This window comes from Vanellus vanellus (assembly GCF_965231255.1).
Source record: "Vanellus vanellus genome assembly, chromosome: 23".
In the NCBI taxonomy this organism is placed as follows: domain Eukaryota; kingdom Metazoa; phylum Chordata; class Aves; order Charadriiformes; family Charadriidae; genus Vanellus; species Vanellus vanellus.
Genome location: NC_138928.1, coordinates 989,324 through 998,790, shown reverse-complemented (window position 1 = coordinate 998,790; position 9,467 = coordinate 989,324). Strand labels below are relative to the sequence as shown.

At 61.8% G+C, this 9,467-nt stretch overlaps 1 protein-coding gene across 1 annotated transcript in view; it reads right to left on the bottom strand.

The window, feature by feature from the left end:
- Positions 1–2,461: 2,461 nt before the first annotated feature.
- The window catches only part of NAV1 (neuron navigator 1), a 61,491-nt gene continuing 54,485 nt past the window's right edge, over positions 2,462–9,467 (bottom strand). The window contains exons 19-32 of the mRNA XM_082494579.1: positions 9,262–9,270; positions 7,632–7,843; positions 7,379–7,541; positions 7,065–7,239; positions 6,753–6,850; positions 6,532–6,627; positions 6,206–6,365; positions 5,872–6,107; positions 5,611–5,765; positions 5,337–5,408; positions 4,864–5,060; positions 4,231–4,349; positions 3,788–3,985; positions 2,462–3,207 (exon numbers count right to left, since the gene is read on the bottom strand). Coding sequence (XP_082350705.1) covers positions 3,112–3,207; positions 3,788–3,985; positions 4,231–4,349; positions 4,864–5,060; positions 5,337–5,408; positions 5,611–5,765; positions 5,872–6,107; positions 6,206–6,365; positions 6,532–6,627; positions 6,753–6,850; positions 7,065–7,239; positions 7,379–7,541; positions 7,632–7,843; positions 9,262–9,270 — 1,986 coding nt within the window. The 3' untranslated portion in view covers positions 2,462–3,111. The remainder of the gene's footprint in view (positions 3,208–3,787; positions 3,986–4,230; positions 4,350–4,863; positions 5,061–5,336; positions 5,409–5,610; positions 5,766–5,871; positions 6,108–6,205; positions 6,366–6,531; positions 6,628–6,752; positions 6,851–7,064; positions 7,240–7,378; positions 7,542–7,631; positions 7,844–9,261; positions 9,271–9,467) is intronic.

Sequence of the window (9,467 nt, the reverse complement as noted above, 5' to 3'; positions counted from 1 at the left end):
GGTCACAGACATCCTTGGGGAGCAACAGGCACCTTCGGAGGTGACAGCCACCCTTGGGGGGTGACGGGCTCCTACGGGGGTGACGGGCACCCTTGGGGGCAGCAGGCACCTTCGAGGGTGACGGACACCCTTGGGGGTGGCAGGGGGATGAGTTAGTGCAATCCTTGGACCCGTCCCCCTGGGGACAGAGGGGCTCAGCCCACAGACACAGTCAGCTCTGGGGGACGCTTGGTCCCCAGTCGCCCCAGCAAGCTGCCAGGCCTGGGGACAGGGGGTGCTCGGTGTAAGCCAGGAGGAACTCACCAGGTGGGAAAGCCCCCACCATGCACCACCCCGGGGCACGCCTGCTGGCATGGCCCTCGCTCTTCCCATTCCCCTCGGGGATACCTCCTGATTTACACCCCAGCGTGCCACTCGCCACCAGCACGCCCAGGCTGAGGTCATGGGGCAACAGGCAGCCCTGCACCAGGAAAGGATGGGGCAAACCCCCGGGTAACAGGCTGGGGGAGGCACAGCAGCGCAGCCCCGAGCAAGCCGGTGATGGGGACAGTTTAGTCGACATTTCAGTGGCTCTGTGGGGGTGTCAGAAAAGAAAGTCAGGCCCAGCCGAGGCTGCCTGTGGGCCATGCAAACTGGGAGGGGTGCGTGAGCCCTCTCCACTCACGGGACTCCTCAGAGCACCCGGGCACGGGCGGCCCCCAAAAGGTGCATCGTGCCCTTTCCTGCCCTGGGCACCAGAGCCCCGAGGAGGGCGAGAGGGGCTGGAGGGGACAGCCGGGTCCCCACCGCCAGCCTCGAGCGGCTGCTGAGCCGGTGTCTCGTACAATCAGAAGAGAAGTCAGCACAGCACAGTTATCACAGAGTACAAAAAAAAAAAAAAAAATAAAATAAAATAAAAAAAGGAAAGAGGCGCAGGGCCGTGCCCCACCAACGCACGCAGGGCGATCGACTACAGATCTATTTACAGCGAGTCCTCAGCCGACGGCGGCAACACAAGAGAAGGCGAACAGAAAGCCCGAGCGCCCAAGCCAGCGTGGGGAGGGACATCCCTGTGCAAGGGGCCGGGCTGGCCGGCCCCGGGTGGCAGTGGGGGGACGGCAGGGAGGCTGTCGGACAGACGGAGAAGTGAGCACCATGGGGCGCACGCGCCGCGGCCGGGATGCACCAACCGGCCCTGGGCGGCGAGGCAAGACGCATCGGCCAAGAGAGCACCAAGGGCAGAGGTGGCGGCCGCCTCCGAGTGGCACCGGCGGCAATGCCGGGCCTTGGAGGAGGCACCTGTTTTGGAGGGTTGTGAGATGTCCCTGAAGGCCACACCAGCTGCAGCACAAGGGGGCTGAGGCTGCCCAGTCCCCAGCCTAGTGGGGCTGGGGAAAGGACAGGCTCGGCAGAGCCTGGGGTCACCTCTCCCCGAAAGGCTCTCCAGGGCCCCAGCTGAGCGCAGGAGCTGAGCTGGACCACGGCAGAAGGCAGCAGGAGGGCTCAGAACCCGGCCGGGCTCGGGGAGGGCGGTGTTAGCCCAGCAGAGCACCCCACAGTTGCGCTCGGAGATGGACGAGAGGTGCTGAAGGCAGCAGCCCCAGCTTGGCCAGCACCCACGTCCCAGCCCAGGCGGCTTTGGGGACAGTCATAGAACACTGCAGCTAGAGCGGGCTGTGGCAGCGCCAGCCCGAGCCCCACGTGCCCCCTTCCCCCACAGTGGGGATTAAGGCACCGCGGCAGCACCGGGGCTGATCCCCTCCACGCCAGAAGCCCTGCCTGTGACAGTGCACGGTAGGGCCAAGAGGACACGTGGCAGCCCTAGGTGTCCCCAGAACACCAGCACAGGGCACAGCAAGACCCTGCCCAGCCATAGGGTGCAGGAAGGCACAGGGCCTTGGGGACCCAGTGACACAGGGACTACCCCCAGGCACAGCTCACACCCACATCCCCAGGCCTGACAGCAGCGAGGGGACGTGAGGCAGGTTGTGCCCCCCAGCACCGAGGGGACACGGCAGGGGTCCGGCTGCCCAGGGCAGCAGTGACCTCCCCATGCCCGTGCCTGGGCCAGTGCCGGGTACTCTGGGGAGATGTCCCGTGGTATCCTGGCCTGGTGGAAGACCCCGTCCCCAGGGCCAGGCTCTGCCTTGTGCTTCTGGGGAGGGGGCAGCCACCAGGCAAGGGGCTGCTCCGGGAGCACCCCGCTGCCACCGGCTGCCAAGTCCCATCTCAGCCAAGCTGCAAGGCCCTGGGAGGTGGGTTCAGGGACTGGAGATTGTCCAGTGAGCACCAGTTTTGTGACAGAGGTGGTTTGAGTGGTGGAACCAACAGCTGCAAAAGAAACCAAAGGGAAAGGGAGCTGCTCACAGGGAAGGGGTGAGCACCGGGCCATGGGCTCCAGGCTGGGCAAGGAAAGAATCAGAACAAAAAAGGGACCAAAGCGAAGTCTGGACTCGGCCAAAGGAAAACAGGAGGGGGGAAATAAAATAAAATAACCAAAGCAGGGTTTATTGGGCTGTCCTGGTCGCAGTGGCTGCCATGCGGGTGAAACTGGGAATGTACAAACACAGGAGAGAGAGCTGCGCTCCTCCTCAGCCAGCACGAGGTGGGCGCTTCCCACAGCAGCAGCTCCCTCATCACCTGCCCTCAGCTACGCCGGGCTGGGTAGAGATGAGCTGGAGAACCTTGCACCCGCGCTCTCGTCCTGCAGCCACACGCTCCTCCCATGCCCCCCAGCTTTGGCCCAGGTGGCTCCCACGGGGTCCCTGCCCCACGCAGGGGCCTTCCTGCAGCTCCCGGGAGCGGGAGCTCAGCCGCATCGGTTGCCCTGGCCCCAAAGCCCGAGGGTTTGCAATAGAGACAGGAAAAAAAAAAAAAAAAAAAAAAAACAAACAAACCAAGAAGAGAAACCAGGATTCTCCTACCCCCAGGGTTGGGAGGGGAGATGGCACCTCGCGCTCTCCCACAGACGAGCCGAGCTTCCCCACCCTCTGCCGGGATGCGCCGGAGCCCCGGTCCTCTCTGCTCGCTTGCCAGCCCCGCGCTCCAGGATACCAAAGGAAAAGGAGAGCAGCCTGGCAGGAGCGGTAGCTGGCGGCAGCTCCCCTCCGCCTGGGCCGGCATGTCGGGGCCTCACAGAGTCGACTGCAGGTCGGGATCCACCATGGTCTCGCGGTCTGGAGACTCGATGTAGTTGGCGGCTTCCTGGAGCTTCAGCAGCATGGCCATCTGCAAGGAGAGGAGCGTGGCACCAAACCCAAAGGGGATGACAGTCCGCGGATGCCCTGGAGAACCCAAGGCCACCTGGCCCTCCTGTACAAACCAACCACCCTCAGAAGCTCCTTAGAGGGTAAAGCAAAGCCCAGAGACGCTGCAAAATCCCTCCCCATCAGCAGGATCTGGCCTTGGGCACAGCTGAGATGCTCAGGGTGAGCATGTCAAAGCAGTGCAGTGGGACAGGCCCCAGCTGGCATCATCTGTGGCAGCCTGCTGTCTGCCTCTCCGGGTGACACACCGGGACACGTATGTGCAAGCCCCAGTCTGGGTGTGCCTGCGTGATGCCTCGTGGAGCACCAGGCTGCGCCCATCTGCTGGCACATCAGTGTGCCTCGGTGTGCAGCCCGCCTGCCTGCGCCACTGTCCCACACCCAACGCTCCTCCCAGGAGCACAGTGTTTCTGCATCCCCAAGTGAGGGGTTTTTACACTGAAAAGTGAGTGGGAAAGTGAACCACAGCTCCACCCTGCTCCTTCCCCCTCCACCAGCACTGCCCGGCCCCCTTCCCAGTGCCCAGCACAGCAGGACCATACCAGAGGGTCCGAGTCGAGAGAGCTGGGCGTCGTGTCTTTGACAGTACGCTCCTCGGGAGGGGAAACGGTGCTGTGGGGCCCAATGGTGGGTGGGGGCAGGTGGTACAGCTTGGACTGGTCCTGCTGCGCTGATGGCCAGGGCAGGGTGTCCCGCACCCATTCAACGGGGTCCTCCCAGGCTGCCTTCTGTCCATGGACCTGCAGGAAGGGAATGAGAGGCAGCCACCTCCTCAGCACATGCTAGAGCCAGCGACACAGCACCCCGAGTCCCCCAGGACAGTGCTGTCCCACTGCAGTCACAAAGCAGGGCAGGAACTGACAGAGATGCCACCTGTGCCCAAAATCCCAGCATCTCCCCTCTCCCCACCCCATTAGACTGCTGCATCAGCATGTCCCCAAGCACCACTGGCTTGTGTCCCCACGTGTCAGGCAGCTCTGGGTACCTTGAGCCCATCTTTTGCCCCCTCCTGCAAGTAAGGGATGATGGAGTTATTCCACAGGTCGATGAACCAGGTCCGGAAATCCTCAATTCCAATGGGGCAGGACAGGAAGAAGCAGGGACCTGCGAAGGGAAGGTAGAGAGTGAAAATGGGAGCCGGGCCGCCACGGTAGCACGTCACCAAGGCGGGCAAGTCTGGTGGCACAGGGTGCCCTGGGCTCAACCACCTCCTGCGAGCAGCGCCCAGGCAGCATCTGCCTGACACACATGGGCAGAAAGCAAGCTCCCAGACAAGGAATGAGGCTGCTGTGTTTAATCTATCCCCCAAAATCATGGTGAGGCAAAGGGAGACCTGCCTGGGAAAACACGACTCCTCCTTGCTCAAGGAAGGGTGCCAATAGGACAGGCAGCCTTGCCCAATGCCATGGTGACAGCTCTAACAGGGCACAGAAACAAATGCCACCCAGGGAAGAGCAGTAATTGTGTGCATCACACACTGTCTTCTGGTTCTGTGGGGCTGGGGGAAATGGGGCAGCGCATCGGCTCCCCAAATTCCTCAGGGAGGGTTTTGGCCCAGTCCCTGGGGGCTCCTGTCACAGTGCGAGGTAGAGGAGGGAAGTTTGCAGCAAGGCTGTACCGATGAGGAAGTCGGAGGTGCTGTGTTTCTCCAGGAAGGTGTGCAAGTGGTACCAAAGCTTGGGCACCCAGTCCAGCACACGCAGCAGCTCCTCCTTGTTGGCGTTGACGTCCGTGTCCGACTCCAGCAGCTTTCGCCGCAGGTAGCGCACCAGGAAGCCATTGGCTGGCTCCACATTGTTCGAGAAGGTCAGCATCCTGGGAGAAAAAGACTCAGGTGTTCAGGGCTGGGTCTCCACCCAAGCTGCCTTATTCCCCAGCACCCTCAGGAGACCTCCTAGCACCCCCACACTGCACGTGCCCACAGTAGGGGTATCGGGTCCTTCTGGGATGGCAGGGACAGGCCTGGGGCTCGGTTCTCATCAGGGTTCCCAATCACAGGACATGTCCCCAGCACTGCCCAGGGGCAGAAGTGATGGCCTCTGCACCCCCCCAGCTCCACAGAGATGGTTCCCAGGGATGCATGATTCCCACCTGAAGCTGAGATGGAGGCCGTGGTTTGGGGTCATCTTCACAGGCTGGTTGGTGGTCCCAATGATGTAGGGGCTGAGTGAGCGACAGAGAGACAAGACCCATGAGAAAAAGCACCCTGCATCACCCCAGCCCGTGGCAGAGCTGATCTGAGCACAGCAGACACACACAGCCATGCAGGCTCGTCTCCATGAGCCCAAGAATCTTGCCAAGAGCAGTGGGGAGCGTGTGTGTGCCCGGGAGATTGCTCCAGAGGAGGGTGCAGTGGGGCTCTCACCATTTGTGGTACTTGCAGGTGAGCGCGCCGTTGACGAGCTCGCTGATGGAGCCCGCCTCGCTGAGGTCATCCAGGAGGATCACCAGTGGCACGTCTGCTGTGCCTGTCTCCCGGTCGATCTGGTTGGCCAGGTTGGAGAGGTACAGCTGCAGGTCCTGCAACAAACAGTCTGGGTGTGACATACGGGGCTGCAGCATGGCTGTCAATGGGGATCACAGCACCAGTCCAACACGGACACTCCTGGCTGCTGCGCACCCTCACCTTGCAGGACTGCTGGTGCATGTTGAAGGTGCTGACGATGCCCTCTGTGACATCTCGTCCCGAGCGCTCTACCAGGTACTCGGCCAGGCGGTTGGTCAGGTAGGTCTTGCCAGTGCCGCTGGGTCCCGAGAGGATGAGCCGCCGGTGCTTCAGCAGAAGGCTGATGTAATGCTGCATCATGGGCTTGGGGATGAGCGTCTCAAACACCAGGCTGTCCACACACTTCTCCTTCAAGCCTGCAGACAGGTAAGGGCTAAGGGTCCTACTCATGCTCCACCACACCCCACAACAGAGGGCAGATGGGACAGCGACAGAGCCTCTCTGCCACACTGACCTTTGAGCGTCACTACGATGCTGGTCAGGCCCCGGCGGCACAGCGGCAGCTCTGGTGGCTCCGTGTCCAGGATTCGCTTGATGTGGCTGATGCTGTAGCCATAGACAGACTCAGTGCTGAGCCCTAGCGTGGAAGCAGGATCCATCTTCGTGATATAATCCTACAACGACAAGGACAGGGCTGTCAGTGCCCCTGAGGGCTGGCAGGGAGCAAGTGGTGCTCAGCAGCTGCAGGACACCCCAGTAAGGACCCGGGCCAGGGAGCATCAGGCATAGTGGAACTGTGTAAAAGGATGGCTCTCGGAAGCAGGGTCCTCATGTTCCTACCTTGAAGACCTGGCAGACAGCCTCATCCAGCATCTTCCAGTCCACCTTCCCGCTCACTTTGGTCCAGCCCAGGAAAAATTCCTGCTGCTTGAGGTCCTAGGAGCCAAGGCAGAGGTGTACTGGTTGGAGCACCATAACCAGCCCTGGAGAGGCGCCCTCTGCCCCTCATCCAGGGACATGGCACTGGGGCAGGTCAGGCTCCCCATACAGTCCACACTTACCCCCTTGATGATGTGCTGGGGTGGCATGCGCACCACAATCCGCAGTGTCAGCTCATCCTTCTGGGTACCAGCACTAACAGCATCCATGGGAGACACATCTAGGGATGGAGCAGTGAGGCCGTGCCGGCAGGGAGAGCCGAGCCACCAGGCCTGACCATGCCCAGCCTGAGCCAAATCCTGCTGTGGCAGATCGTGGCAGCGGCAGAACAGATCCCTGCGCACAGCTGCCTCCAGGTGAGCAGCAGCACATTCCCACCACACACGTTTCTGTCCCAACCCTTCCCCATCTGCTAGCAGCTCCATCACCCCTACCTGCATCCCCCAGGCTGGGGCTGAAGGCATGGCCAAGGGTGAGACCCAGGGACCGCCGCGGTGAAGAGGAGGCTGATGTGCTTGTGACATGGCCAGGAACGGAGCCTGGCACTGCCGAGGGTCCCGGAGCCACTTTGAGCCGGTCATTCTCAGCCTTCAGGAGATCCACCTCCAGCTGGGGAGAACCAGTTACAGCACAGGGTGAGGAGCTGCATGCCAGCAGCATCCCGTGGCTGCAGCACAGCTGCAAGGGAGTAGGGACTGTGGCCACTTAGGTGCTCAGAGCCAGATGGGCTTCTGGCAGTGGTTCTCACCTGCATGTTGTGCATGGTCTCCCGCAGCTGCTCCAGCTGGTGGGCCGAGTTGAGGGCCTCCAGGCGGATGTCCGTCAGCTTCATCTCCTTCTCCCACAGCTCTGACCGCAGCTCTGACACCTCCTTCTTCTCTGGCTCGCCCTCGCCGTGGGCCTGGAAGAGCCTGGGCCAAAGGAGAGACCGAGTCTTGCACGTGTCCAGGGCAGAAGCACGCAACCCCCATGACCAACCCTCCCCACCTCATGCTGCCCACCCTGGCCCCACGTACTCAGCAGTGTCAATGCCCACAGAGGAGGACGTGGAGGATTTGATGGAGGGCGAGGCAGTCTCTGTGGAGCCATGCTGAAGCTTGGGGGAGGATGGTGCCGACGAGTCCGGCGTGGCGATCTCCTCAATATCTGAGTAGGACGAGGCCGATTTGGGTCCCTTCTTGATGCTGAAGGCCTTGTTGAAGGAGCTGCGTAGCTACAGGAGACAGAAATGCTCTTGTTAGGGACAGCCTGACAGTGCAGTCTTGCAAGTACAGACCTAACTTGGTCCTGTCCCAGGGCCCCTGACTGCCCAGGTCCCACAGTCTGAGCTGGGACCAGTAACAGCATATCCATCACCGAGGCAGGACTGTGCCCTACCACGGCCCCAGGGAAGGCACCAGCCTGACCCCACTCCGCTGGCACAGCTGGCGGATGGGAGCACACGGCCCTTTGTGCGACGCTCCAGCCCCAGCCTGGATGGCACCAAACAGCCCCACAGAGTGGGACTCACGTCCTGGTCAGGCTCCCCCCAGTCCTCCTCCCCCAGCACCCACATCAGGATGTTCAGGCACTGCATCATCTCCCTGGTACATCAGGAAGGACCAACACCATCCTCACATTCACCCCACCACAGCCATCCCAGCAAGCGGCGTTTAGGGGGGACATCCCCTTCTCCAGCCACTGCAGAGCCAGGCTGGAGAATTTCAGCCAAGAATTTCAGCCCCACAACCCCCCCCTCTGCCCTGTGGGGTCCTCCTGGAAGCGCTGAGGGTCAGCCAGCACCCTGCGAGATGTCACCGGCGGTCCCGGCCGGGCATGCAGCATGCACACAGCACACACAGAGCAGCGGCGGGTGAGCGGCGTGCCAAGGCCAGGGAGGGTGGATGGACACTGCGCAGGGGCCAAACCGGGCCGGGGTCCCACTTACGCACCACCAGCCTGCAGGAGAGCAGCAGGATGGACAGCCCAGGCTCACATCATGTCCCCTGGAGGGCCAGGGCCTGCTCCGAGGGGAGGTGGGAAGAGGAGGGGATGGAGAATGGGCAGGATCCAGCCCAACTTCCCCAGGCAGGCTGGTCTGGGGTGTCCCCAAAAGCAAAACCGTTGGATTTCAGTGTAGGTAAAAAAACAAACAAAAAAACCCAACAGGTGGGTGTCAGGCTCTGCCAATGGCAGGAGAGCAGAGGAGCACTGGGACCCACATGGGTCCCAACAGGAACAGAGCCACTCTGCAGACTGGCAGCACCACACCCAGGTGCCACAGGCAGGGCGGCAGTGAGGTCCCCGTCCCAAAAGATCAGGCTAAAAGGAGTCAGAAGAGTGCCTGCCTTCCCCAGGCAAGAAGGGGACTGTCCCCATCTGTGGGACAAGTCCCCATCCAAGCTCCTCCTGCTGCCTCAGGGCCGCCCAGAGCAGTTCAGCCCCTTCATGCAGGTGCATATTTTGGCTTTAACATCAAAGGAAGCAGCCAGGGCGCGTGCAGCCCGGCTGGGGGCCCCAGGATGGTCTGTGCTGGGGGTTAGTGCCGGTGGGATGGATGGGATGGGTAGTGTTATGAGCACCGTCCCACAAAATGGAGCAAGGGCCCTGGCTGGGCATGGCATGGGGTGGAGGGAACGGTGTAGGACTTACCTCATACACCTGGAAAAAAAGGGTTGAGGTCAGCATAGGGGGAGAGAAACAAAACAAAGCAAGACTTAATCACACATCCAGCTCAGAGCTGCCTGGCACAGGGAAGAGGCTGCCCAGGCAAGGTGTCCAGCCCCCCACACTGCCAGACTCTGTGTGGGCAGAAGAGAGACGTGGGGAAAAAAAGGGAGCAGGCGTGCAGGACCAGG